The sequence below is a fragment of the Dermochelys coriacea genome, chromosome 8, assembly GCF_009764565.3.
Source record: "Dermochelys coriacea isolate rDerCor1 chromosome 8, rDerCor1.pri.v4, whole genome shotgun sequence".
Lineage (NCBI taxonomy): Eukaryota > Metazoa > Chordata > Testudines > Dermochelyidae > Dermochelys > Dermochelys coriacea.
Genome location: NC_050075.1, coordinates 249,838 through 274,550, shown reverse-complemented (window position 1 = coordinate 274,550; position 24,713 = coordinate 249,838). Strand labels below are relative to the sequence as shown.

The following is a 24,713-nucleotide window of genomic DNA, read 5'->3' as shown; positions in this document are numbered from 1 at the left end:
ATAACGGGGTCTTGGCTATTGAGTGTGTAATAGGATCTATGAAATCCATGGGAATAGAGGACACTGGTTCAAACATAAGTTATTAGACCAGACATGCTAACAAGGCTAGCAAATTGGGGATCCAAAACTGAATCACCTAATTGGTCTCAAATGGAGACAGTGACCGAGGAATGTACACCTGTGGGAAAATGGACCACTGGAATTCAGGCAAGTCTTGATAGCAGATCCTAATAGTGGATGAGTGTGTTTGGATTTCGTTATGGCTAATTATAATAAATACCTGGAAAGGCATAATACGGTTTCAGTCTGTGGAAAATCCTTAAAAGTTGTAGTCTAGATGGAAAAAAAGCTGGTGTGCAAAAAAAAAATTGGTTTGCAATGAACAAGTGATCCTGCCTTCAAGAGCAGAAACCAGAACGGCAGCTACATTCTGTAGTAGCTTTCCAGCAAAGGAAAGATAGGGAATAGTCGAAATCTGTTTTTGAGATCCAGGATGCTATATGCTTAAATGAGCAGCAACGGAACAGCCTAAGAGACTTTCTGGTTTGGAATTGGGAGGAGTTCTTCTGATCCAACAAAGATGTAGGTTGTACTGCACTATCCAACAGAAGATTGATTTCCTCCAGTATCTGTCTTTAACAGTCACCACATAGTTTATCAGTAGCAAAGAAGGAAGAGGCCTTATAGGCCATTGATATGTTCAGTTATGCCTTCCTGATAACTTCAACCAGTCCTTGGATTTCATCCACAGTTCTGATTAAGAAAAATGTAGCACCAGATTTTGTGTGAACTACTAAAAACTAAATGAAGTGACTTTAAAGGACTTGTATCCATTACCATGAATGGCTGATACCCTGGATGCTGTAGCAGGTTGTCTGGTTTTCCATACTGGGTTTTAGAAAAGTGGCTCAACTTACTAGGCTTACAAAGACTGCTTTCACAGAAGGACAAGGCATCTAGCAATTTAAAGTGATGGCTTCTGGCTTGTACAATGCCCCTGTTACATTTGAGAGGATAGTAGAAAGGGAATTGCATGGCATGCCTCTTCATGCCCTGTTTATTTTATCTAGATGAGATCCTGATGCGTGCTAAAACTTTTGAATGAGAAGTGATACCTTTACAAATAGTCTTTCTGAAACTGAACCTAAAGAAAGGAGTTGTTTCAAAAAGATTGATTCTGTGCCCAAAGTAACTTCAATGAGCAGGGGAATTTCCAATGACAACCAAAAAAATTGGGGCTGCATAGAACTGGCCAACTCTCCAGACACTCTCAGATGCATAAAATTTTGTAGGGCTCCTTTCCAGTGGAAGAACATGGATTTGCCAATATTGCACGATTGTTGCATAGGTTGTGTGAAAAAGGGGAAACCATTTCAGTGGTCAGCAGTGTATAATTTAGCATTTTCAGAATTCAAAAAGGCTCCTGTGATTGCTTTTGTTTTAGTCTACCCTTGTTTCAAAATGTCTTTTCATATTGGATATAGATGCTAGTGCTTATGGATTAGTGACAAGAACTCAAAGGACTTGGGGTGGCTGGAAGGAAATCAGGAAGCAGAACATTCCAAAGAGATTTGGATGGGAGGAAAATCTTTTTGGAATGGTGATGGGAAAATATCCTGACATTTACTCTGTAAACATATGAATAGTTAAGATTGCATCATTTGTAATTTGTTAAATTAACTTTTCTGTCTGGGATGGATTGTTTAGAGTTGTCACCATTTTAGTCCATTGTGATAATGGGCAAAGTTGAGAACCAGGGTGTTATGGATTGGACATAACTACTACCCTTAATTTAAGGGTAGTAGTTATGTCTGAGCTGCAGCTGCTACAGTGGCACAGCTACAGTGCTATAGCTGTGCTTTTGTAATGCCATAGTGTAGATGCTTCCTTTGTCGACAGGTTTTTCTATTGATATAGGTAATCCATCTCTCTTGAGAAGGCAGTAGCTAAGTTGACAGAACAATCCTTCCATCAACCTAGCTAAGTTTACACGAGAGTGGGGGGAGGGTTAGGTTGATGGTGGTCACGATGCAAAATTTCTCACAGCACTGAGTGATGTAGGTAGGTCAGTGGTTTTCAACCGTGTTTTTTTTATTTGCAGACCCTAAAAAATTTCAAATGGAGGTGCAGATCCCTTTGGAAGTCTTAGACAGTTTGCAGATCCTCGGGTTCCGTGGATCACAGATTGAAAACCGTTCTACGGTAATGACAACGTATCGCGGACCCCTTAGACATAGACTGTGGACCCCCAGGGGTTTGCAGACCACAGGTTGTAAGCTAATGACTAGGTTGACTTAAATTTTAGGTGTAGATCAGGCCCAAGATAGTTAGAGAATCTTAATAGCTTCTTACATGGAATTAGAAAGCTGAAACAATAAAAGCCTCCACCCAAAACACAGGCATATATGAGTAGAGGGGTTTCACTGGCTATTGTTTGAGTAGAGGTGCATATGAGAGACAGAAAATATGACAAATAGGCATAGAGCTGGGAGCAGTGAAAGCCAAGGATGCACTCAGAACAAACACTGGGAATATGATGCTGAGACATGTTTTGGTTCAAATGGTGACTGAAAAAAGGTCTTGGAACTGTGAGCAAAGACACTCTTGTTTGATTTTGCTGTGTTCAGGGAAACAGGACCTGATAAATCAGAATTGCATCAGAGAAATACCTGACTCTATCCCCCATTTTCTGCCCTTGACTGGAATAAACTGCAAGACCCTGAATTTTTGGCTAATGGCTCAGGTACAGTGGGATTGCAACAACTGTTTTTTAATGAAATTGAGCAGGCAGAAAAAAGGAGAGTCTGGTACTCGTGACCAATTATTTTGCTGTATACCGCTACCAAGCGCTGCTCAGTGGCACATGGACCAGTATTTGGGAACTGTTAACTTAAGGGAATTCTCAGGGAAAAAATTTCGTTAATGTAGGGTGTCCTGGAAGGTGGGTATGGAGTTATTTTTCTTTTTCAATTTATTAACTTTTTGCTTTTGAATAGTACTTTGTGTATAGACAGTTTCACTGTTGTATAGTCATTCTGGTTGTGTAGGTCTTTCGACAGCAGCGGATGAATATATTTCTTAATGAAAAAATATATAAATTACAAAAAAAATAATTTGTATCACCAGAGACGTTTTGGAAGGAGAACTCTGGAGAACTCTGTGGAGGAAGGAAACTCAACATGAATTTAAACTGACTAAATTTAAAGTTGGCAGTGACCCCTTAATGTTGTAAATATAAATTTATCCTATTCCTATTTTTTTTTTTTTTTAGGGGGAGAAAAGTCCCTTCCCCCCCAAACTTCAGCTTGGAAATGGCTGTTAAAGCAACCATAGTAATAGAAAATATTCGAAATACCTAATTATGGTTACCTCCAGACCATAACAATTTGCCTTTGCATTTCTACCTTCAGAACAACTGAAAACCTGGAGGAAAAACTGCATTTTTAAAGGTATACACTGTCACCAGAAAGAGGTTTTTGTCTTCTCCCAAAAATGACCAAGTTTGTAACAATGCCATGTAAGGCATACAGGGTTTCAAAGCTCAGTGTTTTCATATTGTGAAATTTATCATAGATGTGCATGTACTAAATCTGCTACTGCAAATAGTTTAAGGGTTGGATCCAAAATTAGGTAGCTGATGTGCAAGAATTCATGGTAGCTGGTGAATGATTTTTGTCGTCACTTTGGTTTTGTACAAAATCAAAGCCACGTACTTGAGAATTCCTTTATTCAGCAAGCGAGCTACACAAATATGATAGATTTGGGAAATAAAGGTCCGTTGGAAAACCTGCCTTTATTGGAAGATCTCCTCTGTACATTTTGTGCAACAGACGGAAGAGTTGAGTTTTTTGAATTTCCAGGCTTGTATATGTTCAGGGTTGTTCCAGAATGCCAGTGGTATCAAGGTTTTTTTTATCACATAAGTGACTAGTAGCTACGTACTACCTTAATTCCAGATGAATGAATAATTTTGTCTTAGCTCTACCTTGTTTCTAATATTTCCTCTGAAAAAAGATGAATACCCAATAACAGCTCCCATATTCATAAAGTTAACCAAAGTTTTTTGAAATATTACACAAACTATAGTTCTGACAAAATATTCAATACTACTTCTGCCTTTAGCATTCTTTCTCACTAACAGAGTAGTTTCATTATGGAGAACTGGCAGACATTGCCTGTATGCGTATGGGGTGTGGGTGTGTGTGTGTGTGTGTGTGTGTGTGTGTGTGTGTGTGTGTGTATATGTATGTATGTATGTGTATATATATGTGTGTATATATATAAATAAAATGTATGTATGGGTTTTTTGCCTGCATGGTCAAACATGTAAACGGAGAAAGACATCAGTTCTATCCTTTACTGTTTTTTGTGTGGGACTCAAACAAAAAGGAAGGTGGCCATACACAGCAGAGTGGGGAAATACTTAAACAAATTTATAAACTTTATTAACACTGAGGTAAAAGGTGGTTCTCTTTTGTCAAAGGAAAATATTAAAATAACAGTAAATAGGGACAATGTATAAACTACTAACAAAACTGCAGAAGTAAAATTATTAGAAAAATATTGATGTAATGTATTGTGCTAAACATAGCTATTTTGTGTGTAAAAAAAAAAAAAAAAAAAAAAAAAAAAAACTTGGGCATAATGAACACTATCCACAGGTTATTTCCTTTGGCCTTGTCCCCTTCCTCCCCTCCTCAGATGGGGATGGATACTGGTTGTAAATGTCTCTTGAGGAAATGCAGGTACATGTCCTCTGAGGGGTTTCAGGGTCTGATAGACAGCTGTTTGTGGATTCCAGAAGCCACAGTATTTTCCAACTGGAGGGGTTTCTAGGGGAGGATGCACACATGCCACAGCAGCAGCTGGAGGCAGAGGAGTATGAGGAGGCAGGCGGGCACTGCATTCTGTCAGCCACCATCCTTACTAATGGATTCATTATAGATTCATAGATACTAAGGTCAGAAGGGACCATTCTGATCATCTAGTCCGACTTCTTGCACAGCGCAGGCCACAGAATCTCACCCACCCACTTCTATGAAAAACCTCACCCATGTCTGAGCTATTGAAGTCCTTAAATCATGGTTCAAAGACTTCAAGGAGCAGAGAAGCCTCCCTCAAGTCAACCATGCCCCATGCTACAGAGGAAGGCGAAAAACCTCCAGGGCCTCTCCAATCTGCCCTGGAGGAAAATTCCTTCCCGACCCCAAATATGGCAATCAGCTAAACCCTGAGCATATGGGCAAGATTCACCAGCCAGATACCCAGGAAAGAATTTTCTATAGTAACTCAGATCCCATCTCAGGGGATTTGGCCTATTTACCCTGAATATTTAAAGATCAATTACTTACCAAAATCCCATTATCCCATCATACCATCTCCTCCATAAACTTATCGAGTAGAATCTTAAAACCAGATAGATCTTTTGCCCCCACTGCTTCCCTTGGAAGGCTATTCCAAAACTTCACTCCTCTGATGGTTAAAAACCTTCGTCTGATTTCAAGTCTAAACTTCCTGGTGGCCAGTTTATACCCACTTGTTCTTGTGTCCACATTGGTGCTGAGCTTAAATAATTCCTCTCCCTCTCCTATATTTATCTCTCTGGTACATTTATAGAGAGCAATCATATCTCCCGTCAACCTTCTTTTAGTTAGGCTAAACAAGCCAAGCTCCTTAACTCTCCTTTCATAAGACAAGTTTTCCATTCCTCAGATCATCCTAGTAGCCCTTCTCTGTACCTGCTCCAGTTAGAATTCATCCTTTTTAAACATGGGAGACCAGAACTGCACACAGTATTCTAGGTGAGGTCTCACCAGTGCCTTGTATAACAGTACTAAAACCTCCTTATCCCTACTGGAAATGCCTCTCCTGATGCATCCCAAAACCGCATTAGCTTTTTTCACAGCCATATCACATTGGCAGCTCATAGTCATCCTATGATCAACCAATACTCCAAGGTCCTTCTCCTCTTCCGTTACTTCTAATTGATGCGTCCCCAACTTATAACTAAAATTCTTGTTATTACTCCCTAAATGCATAACCTTACACTTCTCACTATTAAATTTCATCCTATTACTATTACTCCACTTTACAAGGTCATCCAGATCCTCCTGTATAATATCCCGATCCTTCTCCGAATTGGCAATACCTCCCAGCTTTGTATCATCTGCAAACTTTATTAGCACACTCCCACTTTTTGTGCCAAGGTCAGTAATAAAAAGATTAAATAAGATTGGTCCCAAAACCGATCCCTGAGGAACTCCACTGGTAACCTCCCTCCAACCTGACAGTTCGCCTTTCAGTAGGACCCGTTGCAGTCTGCCCTTTAACCAATTCCTTATCCACCTTTTGATGTTCATATTGATCCCCATCTTCTCCAATTTAACTAATAATTCCCCATGTGGCACGGTATCAAATGCCTTACTGAAATTTAGGTAAATTAGATCCACTGCATTTTCTTTAACAGATTTTTTAGATACTTTTTCAAAAAAGGAGATTAGGTTTGTTTGGCATGATCTACCTTTTGTAAAACCATGTTGTATTTAGTCCCATTTACCATTGACTTCAATGTCCTTAACTAATTTCTCCTTCAAAATTTTTTCCAGGACCTTGCATACTACAGATGTCAAACTAACTGGCCTGTAGTTACCCGGATCACTTTTTTTCCTTTCTTAAAAATAGGAACTATATTAGCAATTCTCCAATCATTCGGTACTATTCCTGAGTTTACAGATTCATTAAAAATTCTTGCTAATGGGCTTGCAATTTCAGGTGCCAATTCCTTTAATATTCTTGGATGAAGATTATCTGGGCCCCCCGATTTAGTCCCATTAAGCTGTTTCAGTTTCACTTCTACCTCTGATATGGTAATATCTACCTCTATATCCTCCTTCCCATTTGTCATGCTACCATTATCCCCAAGATCCTCTTTAGCCTTATTAAAGACTGAGGCAAAGTATTTGTTTAGATATTGGGCCATGCCTAGATTATCTTTAACCTCCACTCCATCCTCAGTGTTAAGCGGCCCCACTTCTTCCTTCTTAGTTTTCTTCTTATTTATATGGCTATAGAACCTTTTACTATTGGTTTTAATTCCCTTTGCAAGGTCCAACTCTACTCGACTTTTAGCCTGTCTCACTTGATCCCTACTGTTCTGACCTCAATTAGGTAGCTTTCCTTGCTGATCCCTCCCATCTTCCACTCCCTGTATGCTTTCTGCTTCTTCTTAATCACCTCTCTAAGATGCTTGCTCATCCAGCTTGGTCTACAACTCCTTCCTATGAATTTTTTCCCCTTTCTTGGGATGCAGGCTTCGGATAGCTTCTGCAGCTTTGATTTAAAGTAATCCCAGGCCTCCTCTGCCTTTAGATCCATAAATTCTTCAGTCCAATCCACTTCCCTAACTAATTTCCTTAATTTTTGAAAGTCAGCCCTTTTGAAATCAAAAACCCTAGTTGCAGATTTATTTTTGTTAATCCTTCCGTTTAGTTTGAACTGAATTAGCTCATGATCACTTGAGCCAAGATTGTCCCCTACAACCATTTCTTCTATGAGGTCCTCGCTACTCACCAAAATTAAATCTAAAATGGCATCCCCTCTAGTTGGTTCAGCAACTACTTGATGAAGGAATCCATCAGCTATCGCATCTAGGAAAATCTGAGCCCTATTATTATTACTAGGACTGGTCCTCCAGTCTATATCTGGGAAGTTAGTCTCCCATGATCATGCAGTTTCCATTAGTATTTACTTTATTAAAGACATTAAAAAGGGCTCTATCCATATCCAAATTAGATCCCGGAGGTCTATAGCACACCCCAAGCACTGTCGTAGGAGAGGCTTTACTAGTTTTCTTCCCCAATGTAATTTTTGCCCAGACGGACTCTGTCTTATCCATTGCATCGCTTTTTATTTCTTTACATTCTACCTCATCATTGATATACAATGCTACTCCACCACCTTTACCTTTGTTTCTCTTTCCTAAAGAGCACATACCCTTCAATACCTGTAGTCCAGTCATGACTCTATTCCACCATGTTTCTGTTATCCCTATAATATCTGGTTTCACTTCCTGCACCAGTAGCTCTAGTTCCTCCATTTTGTTACCTAGACTCCTCGCATTGGTGTACAAACATCTTAATTTTTGCTGTTTGGCCTTGCTCACATTTTGTACCCTATTAGGCACAGTCATTCTACAGCCAGTATAACCTATTAGACTATTATCCACACCGCCCTCGCTCCTTATATACATTCTCCTACCCACGGCTGTATCCTTTCTTACTTCATCTTCTTCCCTCTCAATGCTAAAATCTGGCGTGGAGATTTTCTGGACATCTCCCATCCATCTCCTCCCCCCCCCCAATTCCTAGTTTAAAGCTCTCTTTATTAGTTGTGCCAGCCTCGATCCTAGAAGTCTGTTTCCCTCCCAGTGGCCATACATCCCAAAGCCCTCCTTATAGCACCACTGCCTAAGCCATCTGTTGACGGTCATAATCTTGTCAGACCTTTGTTGCCCTTCTCTAGGAACAGGCAGGATCCCACTAAAGATCACCTGAGCCTCAATTTCCTTAAGCGTCTTCCCGAGCCTAGCATAGTCTCCCTTAATACTTTCCAGCAAGAATCTAGCCGTATCATTTGTTCCCACATGAAGGATAATTAGGGGATTCTTTCCCACTCCCTTTAGGATCCTTTTCAACCTCAGGTCTACATCCCGTATCTTAGCACCCGGAAGACAGCACACCCTTCTATTTCAGGATCAGCTCTAGTTACAGGCCTGTCTATTCTCAATAAAGAGTCCCCGATCACATAGACCTGCCTTTTCCTGGTGACAGTGCTATTCTCCAGTCTCTCCCCTGTTCCCTCTGGCTGCAAGTTCTTTCCATTCCTATTTTCCCTTACAATCTTCTTCAACCCATCCTGTATCCTCCTGGGGCTCATATTTGGTGTAGTCTCCCTTGACTCTTCCCCTTTTTCTACTTCTTCGCCCTTCCACCTTCAACAAGTACCTGCTGAGCCCCTTCTTCATTTTCCAACTCTGCAAACCTGTTCCTAAGCTCTCTTTCTCCTTCACTAGCCCGTCTTTTTCTCTGCCTGGTTCTTTGAGTCACATATTTCCACTGACCACTTTCCTCATCCAGTCTCTCCTCAGAATTCCCCAGCCCTGCTTCCATCTGTGAGTCTGAGCTTTTCCCTTCAGATACCTCATACCTTTGCTCCATCATCTGCTCAAACCCTTTCCTAAACTCAGACTTTCCACCTGCATCTCCAAACCTCGGATCTTTTCCTCCATCAGCTCTATCAGACGACATTTCATGCAGAAAAAACTCTTACCGGTTCCCCCCTCCAGGATCATGTACATACCACAGCTTCCACATCCAGTCATCCTCAATGTGTCTTCCACTACAGGAGTCACTCCCACAGCTGCCTCTGTATCTGTCATCTCCTTCCCACCTAAATCCTGTTAATCTGGGAAACACAAGCCACACCAAAAAGACCACCCCCCTCCCCCAGCAAAAGCAAACCCCAAACAAGCACCACATTCCAAACTCCCACTCAAACTCCCCTGTTTAGAGCTCTGTTTGCTAGCTCCTGTGCTGCTCCAGCTGTCTGTGCCGCTGCCTGACTGGCTGGCTACCATTCTATACCTTAAGGAATGCTCTTGTTCTCTATTACATCTTTCCTCCTCCAGAAAATGGTCAAACAGTCTCTGCTCCTAGCCGAGGGCACTTTCCCTGAGAAAATCCCGATGCTCTTGGCCCTTCCTCCTCCATCCCAGCAAGTCAGGTCCCTTATAGAATATAAGAACGGCTATACTGGATCAGACCAAAGGTCCATCTAGACCAGTATCCTGTCTTCTAACAGTGGCCAATGCCAGGTACCCTAAAGGGAATGAACAGGTAATCATTGTGATCCATTCCTTGTTGCCCATTCCCAGCTTCTGGCAAACAGAGGCTAGGGACACTATCCCTGCTCATCCTGGCTAATAGCCATTGATCTATCCTCCATGAATTTATCTAGTTACTTTTTTTTGAACACTGTTATAGTTTTGGCCTTCACAACATCCCCTGGCAAAGAGTTCCACAGGTTGACTGTGCATTGTGTGAAGAAATGCTTCCTTTTGTTTTTTTAAACCTGCTACCAATTAATTTCATTTGGTGCCCCCTAGTTCTTGTGTTATGAGAAGTAAATAACACTTATTTACTTTCTCCACACCAGTCATGATTTTATAGACCTCTATCATATCCCCTCTTAGTCATCTCTTTTCCAAGCTGAAAAGGTCCAGTATTAATCTCTCCTCCTACGGAAGCCGTTCCATACCCCTAATCATTATAGCCTTTCTTCTGTTCCTGGCTGTTCTCTCTCTGGGTTTCTGGTCCTGTCCTCATGCCAGTATGGTTTTGCTGTCAGGAGCCAAAGGTCCTGCCAATTCAGAGAATTATGTTTTCAGCCTTGGGAAATAGCTGAAAAATCTCCTAAATAACATGAGTTTGCTGTAGAAGGCCACAATTTTGATAGTTTTGACGATTCTAGAAATGTAACTTGTCTCCACATGGTTCTCATTCAACTTTTGCAGCCCATAAGCAAGCAGTAGAGGACAAATGGTGAGCAATTTTTTACTATTTTTAATCACTACAAATCTTGTAGCATTAAACGGTTTTACAAGTTTTTAATAACTTCTGAAGGGCTTCTGGTGAAGTAGGGAAATTTCTTCTAGGGGCCATGTTAATACTTTCTATTTTGTTCCTTTAAAGGTTGGCCAGCATCTTGATCACTAGTTTTCAAAAAGAAAAGGAGTACTTGTGGCACCTTAGAGACTAACAAATTTATTTGAGCATAAGCTTTCGTGAGCTACAGCTCACTTCACGGAGCTGTAGCTCACGAAAGCTTATGCTCTAATAAATTTGTTAGTGTCTAAGGTGCCACAAGTACTCCTTTTCTTTTTGCGAATACAGACTAACACGTCTGCTACTCTGAAACTAGTTTTCACGGTATCTGTAAGGCCCCATGGCTCTAGAACCCAGGCCTGTAGTGCTACCAGGCAACTGACATCCAGGTTGCTACCTAGCGGCAGCTGTTTTTCCCCCCCTTCTCCAGCTGGTGTTTTCTGTACGAGTCTCCGTGGGGACAGTACATGCAGAAGGGGCTAAATATATTGAGCTTTTTTTAAACTTTCCACTGAGAAGAACGTGCTTTTACTACAGTACCTTTAGTGAAGGTTATTTGAGTGCTAGTTCTTATGTGTATTCTACCATGAGTAAGCATGCACCCGAGATGATTACTAGGAAATAGTGTCAGTTGGTCCATACCTGTGTAGTTGCTTCCCTTGTGCTCCATATAAAGGGTGTAAAGGGCGGTGCACTGGTGCCTCTCTAGTACTTTCTTACCACTGCATGACCCGAGTCAGAATCCTCTGGTATCTAGAACTGATCCTATTCAACATTCTTTCCTGTAAATATTTAAAAACTTTGTCAGAGTGTGGGGGAGTCCGGGGCCTGCACCCCTCTTCCTGGGATTCACTGTGACTCTCAGCCAGCCAGTAAAATGGAAGGTTTATTGGACAATAGGAACACAGTCTAAAACAGAGCTTGGGGTACAACCAGAACCCCTCAGTCAAGTCCTTCTGGGGGAGCAGGGAGCTTAGACCCCAGCCCTGGGGTTCCCTGCCTTCCATCACCCAGCACCAAACTGAAACTAAACTCCCCCCAGCAGGCTCTCTCCTGCAGCCTTTTGTCCACATTCCCAGGGCAGAGGTGTTACTTCCCCCTCCTGGCTCAGGTTACAGGCTCTCGGGTATCCAATCTGCAGGGAGTGAAACTCCCCTGCCACATTCCCAGGTCAACACTCCCCCCTCCCTGTTGCATCACACTTTGTACCAGTAATTCTAAAACTTTTGTACTGGTGACCCCTTTCACATATCAAGCCTCTGAGTGCAACCCTCCCATATAAATTAAAAACACTTCTTTTTATATATTTAACACCATTATAAATGCTGGATGCAAAGTGGGGTTTGGGGTGGAGGCTGACTGTTTACGACCCCCCCCATGTAATAACCTCGTGACTCCCTGCTTTATACGCTTAGTTAGAATCCTCACCTTGGAGAATCCTCCGGCCTCTTGGAGCGGGACTTGGATTTATGCCTCAGCTCCTGGGCTTTAAGAATTGTGCCTCCTGCCCCCGCTCCTCTTTGTTCAGTGATGACCATTTTTCCTCAGAGAAGCTCATCTCCACTAAGTGAAATATGTTCTGCTGCTTTCCCATCTGAATGTATGAGGTTGAACTCTGGCTTTGAAGGCACCTGATGGAGTGTGCTATGAGGCCTCGGTTCCAGGCTGGGGAGACTCCCCACTCTCCCCCGGTAAATTGGCCTGAGACATTGAGGAAGGTGCCTCCTAACTCTGTCTGAATCAGGAATGGGTATCGCTAGGCACTCATAAACATCAGAATAAGTCCCCTCCTAGATCTTCTAAGAGAAGGGATCCCTCCCCAATCCTGCCTACATTTGGTGAGTCTTTGTGCCCAGGACACAAGGACTTGGGTCCTCCTAAGTCTTCTGACTGTGATCAAAAGGCCCAAAAGAGCAAGGCTCCTTCAGCACTTCTCCTGTGTCATCACCACCAATCTCTGTACTGACTAAAACAAAGCACTGAGAGCCAAAAGACTGTCTGTCTGTACTGACAATACACACGTGGTCAGAGGTTCTACTCCCACAGCCCAGAGTGACCCACCAACTACCTTTACACTGACTCTGGTAGTGGGGGGGGGGGGGCAATGAAAGTAAGCCATCTAAGGCTCCAACATCCTATATTACACCAGAGCAGGGAGTTAGACTAGATGACCTCCTGAGGTCTCTTTCAACCCTAATCTTCTATGATTCATCCTTCCAGACCCACAGTCTGCCCTGTTGTTGGGACTGACCCTAACCAGGGAGATTGACACTTTAGAGAAGCTCCTCGCCCATTCCATTCACTAGCTACAGCTTCCCAATACCAGTACTGACTGCACTGCTGATAGAACTGGACCCATCCTTTTTATCTTTCGGACAGTCAGATATTCCAGTGGAATCCTCTTCCCCTTCCACTGAGAGAATTTAGTCTGGGTAGAAGATTGAGAACTTCTTACTTCCAGCCTTGTCCATCAAAGTGGTGACCTCCCCTGGTCATGCCTGAGGGACCACCACAACCTACTTTTAACCCCTCACGATGGCCTTACTGGGGGCCTTGGGACCTGTATGCACCACAGGCAGTCTGTGATCCCACATGGAAATAGAATCCCATCAAACCGCCTCCCAGGGATCAACTGGAGTTTCTAAGCCTATGGAGGAGAGGAAGATGAACTGAAACCACTGATATCAACAGATATTTCTTCTTTCTTTTCCAATGAGGTGATTGCACCAGTCTCACTGTCTCCTCCAGATGACCATAAACAGTTCCAAGAGCTTCTTGGAAGAGTAGCAAAAAAGCTCCCAAGTCGCCTTAGAAGAGGTCCAGGACTCGCAACGCAAGCTTTTGGACATCCTACAGACTACAGGGTCTAGCAGCGCGGAATAGCAATCCCGATCATGAGGTCATATTGGAACTGGCAAGAACTGCATAGTACACACCAGCCACTTGTGCCTCTAGTCATAAGACGGTGGAAAAGTGGTACTTTGTCCTGGTTAAAGGAGCAGAGTTGTTGTCCCACCTTACCCTGAACTTCCTAGTCATCCAAGCAGCCACAAAAATGTCCAAATAGCAACATCCAAGGGCCATCCCTGTTGTCTAGGAGACAAAGCATTTAGATCTCATGAGGGTGAAAGGTATTTATTTCCAGTCTTCAACTGAGAATCTCCAATTCCCAGGCCCTCCTGGCAAAACGATTTTTTTAAAAAACTATTCTAAGTTTGTGGACTTAAGAATGGCCATACTGGGTCAGACCAAAGGTCCATCCAGCCCAGTATCCTGTCTACCAACAGTGGCCAATGCCAGGAGCTTCAGAGAGAGTGAACCAAATAGCTAATTATCTAGTGATATCTCTTTCTCTCCTGCCATCCATCTCCACTCTCTGACAAACAGAGGCTAGGGACACCATTCCTTACCCATCCTGGCTAATAGCCATTAATGGACTTAACCTCCATGAATTTATACAGTTCTCTTTTAAACGATGTTATAGTCCTAGCCTTCACAACTTGCTCAGGCAAGGAGTTTCACAGGTTGACTGTGTGCTGAGTGAAGAAGAACTTTCTTTTATTTGTTTTAAACCTGCTACCCATTAATTTCATTTGGTGGCCCCTAGTTCTTATATTATGGGAACAATTAAATAACTTTTCCTTATTCACTTTTTCCACACCACTCATGATTTTATATACCTCTATCCTATCCCCCCTTAGTCTCCTCTTTTCCAAGCTGAAAAGTCCTAGCCTTTTCAATCTCTCCTCATATGGGACCCATTCCAAACCCCTAATGATTTTAGTTGCCCTTTTCTGAACCTTTTCTCATGCCAGTATATATCTTTTGAGAGGAGGGGACCACATCTGTACGCAGTACTCAAGATGTGGGCATACATAGATTTATATAAGGGTAATAAGATATTTTCCGTCTTATTCTCTATCCCTTTTTTAATGATTCCTAACATCCCATTTGCTTTTTTGACTGCTGCTGCACACTGCAGGGACGTCTTCAGAGAATTATCCACGATGACTCCAAGATCTTTCTCTTGATTAGTTGTAGCTAAATTAGCCCCCATCATATTGTATGTATAATTGGGGTTATTTTTTCCCATGTGCATTACATTATATTTATCCACATGAAATTTCATTTGCCATTTTGTTGCCCAATCACTTAGTTTTGTGAGATCTTTTTGAAGTTCTTCACAGTCTGCTTTGGTCTTAACTATCTTGAGCAGTTTAGTATCGTCTGCAAATTTTGCCACCTCACTGTTTACCCCTTTCTCCAGATCATTTATGAATAAGTTCAATAGGATTGGTCCTAGGACTGGCCCTTGGGGAACACCACTAGTTACCCCTCTCCATTCTGAAAATTTACCATTTATTCCTATCCTTTGTTCCCTGTCTTTTAACCAGTTCTCAATCCATGAAAGGATCTTCCCTCTTATCCCATGACAACTTAATTTACGTAAGAGCCTTTGGTGAGGGACCTTGTCAAAGGCTTTCTGGAAATCTAAGTACACTATGTCCACTGGATTTCCCCCTTGTCCACATGTCTGTTGACCCCTTCAAAGAACTCTAATAGATTGGTAAGCCAGATCTCCCTTTACAGAAACCATGTCGACTTTTGCTCAACAATTTGTTCTTCTGTGTGGGTGACAATTTTATTCTTTACTGTTTCAACTAATTTGCCCGGTACTGATGTTAGACTTAACGGTCTGTAATTGTCAGGATCACTTCTAGAGTCCTTCTCAAATATTGGCGTTACATTAACCATCTTCCAGTCATTGAGTACAGTACCTGATTTAAAGGACAGGTTACCATCCATAGTTAATAGTTCCGCAATATCACATTTGAGTTTTTAGAACTCTTGGGTGAATGCCATCTGGTCCCAGTGACTTGTTACTGTTAAGTTTCTCAATTAATTCCAAAACCACCTCTAGTGTCATTTCAATCTATGACAATTCCTCAGATTTGTCACCTACAAAAGACTGCTCAGGTTTGGGAATCTCTTTAACATCCTCAGCCATGAAGGCTGAAGCAAATAATTCATTTAGTTTCTCCGTGATGACTTCATCGTCTAAGTGCTCCTTTTGTATCTCGATGATCCAGGGGTCCCACTGGTTGTTTAGCAGGCTTCCTGCTTCTGATGTACTTAAAAAAAACAAAACAAAACATTTTATTACCTTTTGAGTTTTTGGCTAGCTGTTCTTCAAACTCCTTTTTGGCTTTTCTTATTACATATTTACATTTAATTTGGCAGTGTTTATGCTCCTTTCTATTTACCTCACTAGGATTTGACTTCCACGTTTTAAAAGATGCCTTTTTATCTGTCACTGCTTCTTTTACATTGTTGTTAAGCCATGGTGGCATTTTTACTGTGTTTTTTTTAATTTGGGGTATACATTTAGAATCATAGAATATCAGGGTTTGAAGGGACCTCAGGAGGTCATCTAGTCCAACCCCCTGCTCAAAGCAGGACCAATCCCCAATTTTTTGCCCCAGATCCCTAAATGGCCCCCTCAAGGATTGAACTCACAACCCTGGGTTTAGCAGGCCAATGCTCAAACCACTGAGCTATCCCTCCCTCCAACATTTTAAGTTGAGCCTCTATTATGGTGTCTTTTTGAAAAGTGTCCATGCAGCTTGCAGGGATTTCACTCTAGTCATTCGCAAAAAGAAAAGGAGTACCCGTGGCACCTTAGACTAACAAATTTATTAGAGCATAAGCTTTCGTGAGCTACAGCTCACTTCATCGGATGCATTTGGTGGGAAAAAAAATTTTAGTCTCTAAGGTGCCACGGGTACTCCTTTTCTTTTTGCGAATACAGACTAACACGGCTGCTACTCTGAAACCTGTCACTCTAGTCATTGTACCTTTTAATTTCTGTTTTTGCAAAAGTGAGGTTAGTTCCCCTTTCTGAAATTTAAATGCCACAGTGTTGGGTTGTTAAGGTGTTCTTTCCACCACAGGAATGTTAAATGTTGTTATGGTCACTGTTTCCAAGCAGCCCTGTTATAGTTACCTCTTGGATCAGATCCTGTGCTCCACTCAGGACTAGATCGAGAGTTGCCTCTCCCCTTGTGGGTTCCTGTACCAGCTGCTCCAAGAAGCAGTCATTTAAAGCATCGAGAAATATTGTCTCTGCATTTCATCCTGAGGTGACGTGTACCAATATGGGGATAATTGAAATCCGCCACTATTATTGAGTTGTTTACTTTGATAGCCTCTCTAATCCCCCTTACGATTTAATAGTCACTCTCACTGTCCTGGTCAGGTGGTTGATAATAGATCCCTACTGTTCTATTGTTGTTCATAGATACTAAGGTCAGAAGGGACCACTCTGATCATCTAGTCCGACCTCCTGCACAGCGCAGGCCACAGAATCTCACCCACCCACTCCTATGAGAAACCTCACCCATGTCTGAGTTATTGAAGTCCTCAAATCATGGTTCAAAACTTCAAGGAGCAGAGAAGCCTCCCTCCAATCAACCATGCCCCATGCTACAGAGGAAGGCAAAAAAACCTCCAGGGCCTCTCCAATCTGCTCTGGAGGAAAACTCCCTCCCGACCCCAAACATGGCAATCAGCCAAACCCTGAGCACATGGGCAAGATTCACCAGCCAGATACCCAGGAAAGAGTTTTCTATAGTAAATCAGATCCCATCCATCTAATATCCCATCCCAGGGGATTTGGCCTACTTACCCTGAATATTTAAAGATCAATTACTTACCAAAATCCCATTATCCCATCATACCATCTCCTCCATAAACTTATCGAGTAGAATCTTAAAACCAGATAGATCTTTTGCCCCCACTGCTTCCCTTGGAAGGCTATTCCAAAACTTCACTCCTCTGATGGTTAAAAACCTTCGTCTGATTTCAAGTCTAAACTTCCTGGTGGCCAGTTTATACCCATTTGTTCTTGTGTCCACATTGGTGCTGAGCTTAAATAATTCCTCTCCCTCTCCTATATTTATCTCTCTGGTACATTTATAGAGAGCAATCATATCTCCCGTCAACCTTCTTTTAGTTAGGCTAAACAAGCCAAGCTCCTTAACTCTCCTTTCATAAGACAAGTTTTCCATTCCTCAGATCATCCTAGTAGCCCTTCTCTGTACCTGCTCCAGTTAGAATTCATCCTTTTTAAACATGGGAGACCAGAACTGCACACAGTATTCTAGGTGAGGTCTCACCAGTGCCTTGTATAACAGTACTAAAACCTCCTTATCCCTACTGGAAATGCCTCTCCTGATGCATCCCAAAACCGCATTAGCTTTTTTCACAGCCATATCACATTGGCAGCTCATAGTCATCCTATGATCAACCAATACTCCAAGGTCCTTCTCCTCTTCCATTACTTCTAATTGATGCGTCCCCAACTTATAACTAAAATTCTTGTTATTAATCTCTAAATGCATAACTCTAAGAGAAGTCTCTGTCCGATCCACGTGTGGCTCTGCAGCAATCTGCTTTCCCCCATCTCTTAGTTTAAAAACTGCTCTGCAACCTTTGTAATGTGAAGTGTCAGCAGTCTGGACCCATTTTGTTTTTGGTGGAGCCCATCCTTCCTGTGTAGGCTCCCCCATCCCAAAAGTTTCCCCAGTTCCTAATAAATCTAAACCCCTCCTCTCTACACCATCATCTCATCCATGCATTGAGACTCTGAAGCTCTGCCTGCCTACCTGGCCCTGCGCGTGGAACTGGTAGCATTTCTGAGAATGCCACCTTAGGGGTCCTGGATTTCGGTCTCTTGCCTAGCAGCTTAAATTTGGCCTCCAGGACATCTCTCCTACCCTTCCCTATGTCATTGGTACCTACATGTACCAAGACCACTGGCTCCTCCCCAGCACTACACATAAGTCTATCTAGATGCCTCGAGAGCTCTGCAACCTTTGTACCAGGCAGGCAAGTCACCATACGATTCTTCCAGTCATTACAAACCCAGCTGTCTATGTTTAGAAGCTCATAGCTTCCAACTGCCGGACACAGCACACGGTCCAACAAACACAAGCTCAGCACACAGCAAGTAACCCCCAAACACAAACACACACTACAGACAACGACTTACCCCAAGGGTCCTGTATTTGCTCCTCCTTCACCTGGAGAACTCCCTCTCGAAAATCCTCGTTAACAGCCCCTGTTTGCAAAGAGAAGAGGATGGGGCCCAATTTCAAGCCTTCATCAGTGAAGGCAGATTGGTGGCAAGAACCTCACTACAAGCTGCGGTTGACTATTGAAGCTGCCTTCAAATCCATGGTGCCAGGTATAGGGATACACTGGGAATCTTGCCTATTCTCTTTGGCACTCCCCAGGGAGGTACCGAATGCTGTTCAGAAGTTGCCTTCTTTTCCATCAGAAGACAGGTGAGTCTTTACATTTGCTAAAGGACTCCATGGTAACCCTCCATTCCCTGGACCTATATACACCAGCCCCGAAGAGGAAATACCATAAACAAAACTATAAGCCAAGTTTACAGCAGCCCTTCTACCTACCAACACTCTTATGAGCCACCTTGCAAATGGCGGAGGTTACAAAAGTCCAGTTACACTGCCCCATCCGCTTCTACTACCGTCACCAAACTTTACCTCCTGACTAAAAGATGCATTTGATTGGCACTTGAAAGCTGTGAAGCAGTTTATTGCCATCATCACCCAGCTTCCCAGATCCCTTTTGGACTCCTAGCACAATTTTCCACAAATGGAGGGTAATAATGGACAAATGGTTTCAGAGTAGCAGCCGTGTTAGTCTGTATTCGCAAAAAGAAAAGGAGGACTTGTGGCACCTTAGAGACTAACAAATTTATTAGAGCATAAGCTTTCGTGAGCTACAGCTCACTTCATCGGATGCATTTGGTGGAAAAAACAGAGGGGAGATTGATATACACACACAGAGAACATGAAACAATGGGTTTATCGTACACACTGTAAGGAGAGTGATCACTTAAGATAAGCCATCACCAGCAGCAGGGTGGGGAAGGAGGAAAACCTTTCATGGTGACAAGCAAGGTAGGCTATTTCCAGCAGTTAACAAGAATATCTGCCAACGTGCACGAGCTGAAATTGTGGAAAAGCAGCATCGCTTGCCCCATAACCTCAGCCATGCAGAACACAATGTCATCCACAGCCTCAGAAACAACTCTGACATCATAATCAAAAAGGCTGACAAAGGAGGTGCTGTCGTCATCATGAATAGGTCGAAGTATGAACAAGAGGCTACTAGGCAGCTCTCCAACACCACTTTCTACAAGCCATTACCCTCTGATCCCACTGAGAGTTACCAGAAGAAACTACAGCATTTGCTCAAGAAACTCCCTGAAAAAGCACAAGAACAAATCCGCACAGACACACCCCTAGAACCCTGACCTGGGGTATTCTATCTGCTACCCAAGATCCATAAACCTGGAAATCCTGGACGCCCCAGCATCTCAGGCATTGGCACCCTGACAGCAGGATTGTCTGGCTATGTAGACTCCCTCCTCAGGCCCTATGTTACCAGCACTCCCAGCTATCTTCGAGACACCACTGACTTCCTGAGAAAACTACAGTCCATTGGTGATCTTCCTAAAAACACCATCCTAGCCACTATGGATGTAGAAGCCCTCTACACCAACATTCCACACAAAGATGGACTACAAGCCGTCAGGAACAGTATCCCCGATAATGTCACGGCTAACCTGGTGGCTGAACTTTGACTTTGTCCTCACCCGTAACTATTTCACATTTGGGGACAATGTATACCTTCAAATCAATGGCACTGCGATGGGTACCCGCATGGCCCCACAGTATGTCAACATTTTTATGGCTGACTTAGAACAACGCTTCCTCAGCTCTCATCCCCTAATGCCCCTACTCTATTTGCGCTACATTGATGACATCTTCATCATCTGGACCCATGGAAAAGAAGCCCTTGAGGAATTCCACCATGATTTCAACAATTTCCATCCCACCATCAACCTCAGCCTGGACCAGTCCACACAAGAGATCCACTTCCTGGACACTACGGTGCTAATAAGCGATGGTCACATAAACACCACCCTATATCGGAAACCTACTGACTGCTATTCCTACCTACATGCCTCTAGCTTTCATCCAGATCATACCACACGATCCATTGTCTACAGCCAAGCTCTACGATATAACCGCATTTACTCCAACCCCTCAGACAGACAAACACCTACAAGATCTCTATCATGCATTCCTACAACTACAGTACCCACCTGCTGAAGTGAAGAAACAGATTGACAGAGCCAGAAGAGTACCCAGAAGTCACCTACTCCAGGACAGGCCCAACAAAGAAAATAACAGAACGCCACTAGCCATCACCTTCAGCCCCCAACTAAAACCTCTCCAACGCATCCTCAAGGATCTACAACCTATCCTGAAGGACGACCCATCACTCTCACAGATCTAGGGAGACAGGCCAGTCCTTGCTTACAGACAGCCCCCCAATCTGAAGCAAATACTCACCAGCAACCACACACCACACAACAGAATCACCAACCCAGGAACCTATTCTTGCAACAAAGTCCGTTGCCAACTCTGTCCACATCTATTCGGGGGACACCATCATAGGGCCTAATCACATCAGCCACACTATCGGAGGCTCGTTCACCTGCACATTTACCAATGTGATACATGCCATCATGTGCCAGCAATGCCCTTCTGCCATGTACATTGGTCAAACTGGACAGTCTCTACGTAAAAAAATGAATGGACACAAATCAGACGTCAAGAATTATAACATTCAAAAACCAGTTGGAGAACACTTCAATCTCTCTGGTCACTCGATCACAGACCTAAGAGTGGCTATCCTTCAACAAAAAAGCTTCAAAAACAGAGTCCAACGAGAGACTGCTGAATTGGAATTAATTTGCAAACTGGATACAATTAACTTAGGCTTGAATAGAGACTGGGAATGGATGAGTCATTACACAAAGTAAAACTATTTCCCCATGTTATTTCTCCCCCCTCACCCCACCCCCCCACTGTTCCTCAGATATTCTTGTTAACTGCTGGAAATAGCCTACCTTGCTTGTCACCATGAAAGGTTTTCCTCCTCCTCACCCCACCCCCCCGCTGCTGGTGATGGCTTATCTTAAGTGATCACTCTCCTTACAGTGTGTATGATAAACCCATTGTTTCATGTTCTGTGTGTGTGTATATCAATCTCCCCACTGTATTTTCCACCAAATGCATCCGATTAAGTGAGCTGTAGCTCACGAAAGCTTTATATAATAAATTTTTAGTCTCTAAGGTGCCAGAATAGACAAATGGGTGTTGGATATTATCCATTCCGGATATATTATCCGATTTCCATTTCCTGTCCCTCTTCAGGGACCTCTCTCTTACAAAGAGGTCTACCTTCAGGAGATAGAATTTCTCCTACAAAAGGGAGCAATAGTGAGTACCCCTTCAAAAACAAGGAAGAAGGCTTTACTCCAAATTTTTTCTAGTCCTCAGAGACAGGAGGGTTGAGACCCATCCTCATTTTGTGACTATACTATCTTTATTCACAAAATAAAATTCTGCATAGTCACACTGGAATCTATTTTGCCATCCCTAGAAAGATGCATGGTTCATAGCTTCTTTTATATTGAGACCTTACTTTCACATTTCAGAGTAGCAGCTGTTAGTCTGTATTCGCAAAAAGAAAAGGAGGACTTGTGGCACCTTAGAGGCTAACAAATTTATTGGAGCATAAGCTTTCGTGAGCTGCAGCTCAGTTCATCGGATGCATTTCACATTGATATTCAACCTTGCTAGAGAAAATACTTCAGATCTGTAGTGGGCCATAACTACTGTCCAATACAGGGTACTCCATTTGGCCTTGCACCCAGTTTTTGTGGAAGTGTTCGTTTCTGTAGGAACTGCACACCTCTGATGAGATGGTTTCATTGTCTTCCTGTATCAGGATGTCTGGCTTCTCATAGGCAAGACATGTCCAGAAGTCATAGCATCAATCTCATTGCTGCTTCATCTCCTAGCATCCCTGAATCTCTCTCTGAATATAGAGAAGTCCACTCTAATTGAGCCAGATTATAGACTTCACAGGAGCGACAGACCTAAGAGTAAAGATTTATCTGCCTATGGACAAGATTCCAAGCCCTAGGCAGGCTGATAGATCAGATTTTGTATAACCCTCAACATCAGTCTGGATGTCCCTTGTACTCTTGGGTCAAGTGGTATCATGCTTACATAATGGTGTTTGCCAGACTTTACCTCTTCAGGCTGCAGGCTTGGCTTTGAACAGTATACATACTGTTCAAACAGCATGAACACTATAGTGACATCCCTGTCAAGATAAGGACCCACTCTAACCTTGTGGAAGGATCCAGCACAAGTGTGCCTGCTTGTTTCTTTCCTTTCCTCCACACCAACAGAACAATAACCACAGATCCCTCATGGTAAGAAGAAGGTGGCTCACATGGACAGTTAGATAGGACCATACGAAATTCATGATCCATTTTGATAAATTTCACAGCCAGAGGATTTTAAAATTGGTCAATTTCACTTTTTCGGGTGTTTACATCTGAAATTTCACGGTGTTGTAACCGTGGGGTTCCCAACACAATAGGTACCCGAAAATGGGTCTGATTTCCCCTGCCCAGAGCTGTCATGCAAGGGAAGGACAAGTCCTGTCCCTCCCTAGCCTGGCAGGTACTCGTAGCTAGGAGCCCCCTGGCTGGGGTGCACCCAGGAGCCAAGGGAGATCAGATTTCATGGGAAAGGGCTTATTTCACGTGACACGTTTTTCATGGCTGTGAAATTGGTAGGGGCCCCCATGGCACTTGGAAGCCCCAGGACACCAGGGGTCTCACAAACTTCTGGGAACTCAAAGCAGTCTGAGAAACATGCAGGGCATTCTTACCATTAATCCAGTCTCACCATGTTCTCATAAAGCAGACAATGTGATACACATTCTACATGAATAAAGAGGGAGGTGTGAGATCTGTTCCCTTGTGTGTAGAAGTGGTCAGTCTGTATGGAACTGGTCTATGAAGAACCACGTCATCCTGTCAGTTGTGTACCTCCCAGGAACCCAAAACTCTTTAGCAGACACCCTCAGCAGTCGTTTTGCCACTGACCATGAATGGGAATTGCACAGTTCAGCATTGAACTATGTCTTTGCTCATGAGAGAATCTCTACCTGGGACCTGTTCATCTCTCAGATAAACAGGATGTGCAGCATGTATTCCAGGAGGAGCTCAGACGCAGTTAGCAACGATGCCTTCCTACTTCCTTAGACTAAACTATGCTTTTCTTTTTATCCCACCACTTTGAGGGTTGCAAAAGATTCCATGTTACAGAGCATAAGTCATTTTCATCATGCCCAGATGGACCAGGCAGTTCTGGTTTCCAGTTCTTCTGAATATGTCAGCCTGACTGCCAATCAGCATTCCTTCCTTCTGGGCTGTTTTGATTCAAGAGAATGGCAAGATCAGACATTCCACCTGGACACTCTTCACCTCATGGATTGCTATTTGGATGGGCAATGGATCTAGAATGTTCCTGTTTCCAGACTGTTCAAGTTGTCCTTACTAATAGTAGAAAACTTTTTTTTTTTATGAAATCCTATCTTGCAAAGTGGAAGTGTTTCTCTGGGGCAAGTGGCTCTCTGTTTCTTGAGTCAATGGGTGTCCATGATATCTTAGATTATCTCACTACCCCCAAGAAATTGGATCTTTCCCTTAACTCGGTATGGGTTCACCTGGTGGCAATCAGTGCATGTACCCTCTATTGGATGGCAACTCTGTTTTTGCTTATCCAGTCATCTCCAGGTCTTAAAGGGTTTAATCCAGTACTTTCCCAGCACTAGTAAAACCAGCCCCTCAATGGAACCTTAATTTAATGCTTTAAACATTCACCAAGCCACCCTTTGAACCCCTGGCTACCTGTTCGATGCTTCACTTATCTATGAAGGTGGCCTTCCTTGTTGCCATCACCTTACCAAATGGGTGTGTGAGCTAGAATGCGAGGACCTAATGGCAAGATACTCCTTATACTAGATTTAATAAAGACCAGGTCTTGGTATGATTACACCCGAAATTCACTCCTTAAAGTAATTTCAGAA

At 42.9% G+C, this 24,713-nt stretch overlaps 1 protein-coding gene across 5 annotated transcripts in view; it reads left to right on the top strand.

The window, feature by feature from the left end:
* Nucleotides 1-24,713, top strand: part of KDM3B (lysine demethylase 3B) — a 129,990-nt gene that overhangs the window by 9,620 nt on the left and 95,657 nt on the right. For 2 of the 5 annotated variants that reach the window (XM_038413884.2, XM_043520379.1), the window contains exon 1: nucleotides 2,104-2,202. The exons of the other annotated variants lie outside the window; for them this stretch is intronic. In XM_038413884.2, the coding sequence (XP_038269812.1) occupies nucleotides 2,119-2,202 (84 nt within the window). In that variant the 5' untranslated portion in view covers nucleotides 2,104-2,118. Of the gene's footprint in view, nucleotides 1-2,103; nucleotides 2,203-24,713 lie in introns of those variants that run through there. 5 annotated transcript variants of the gene reach the window in all.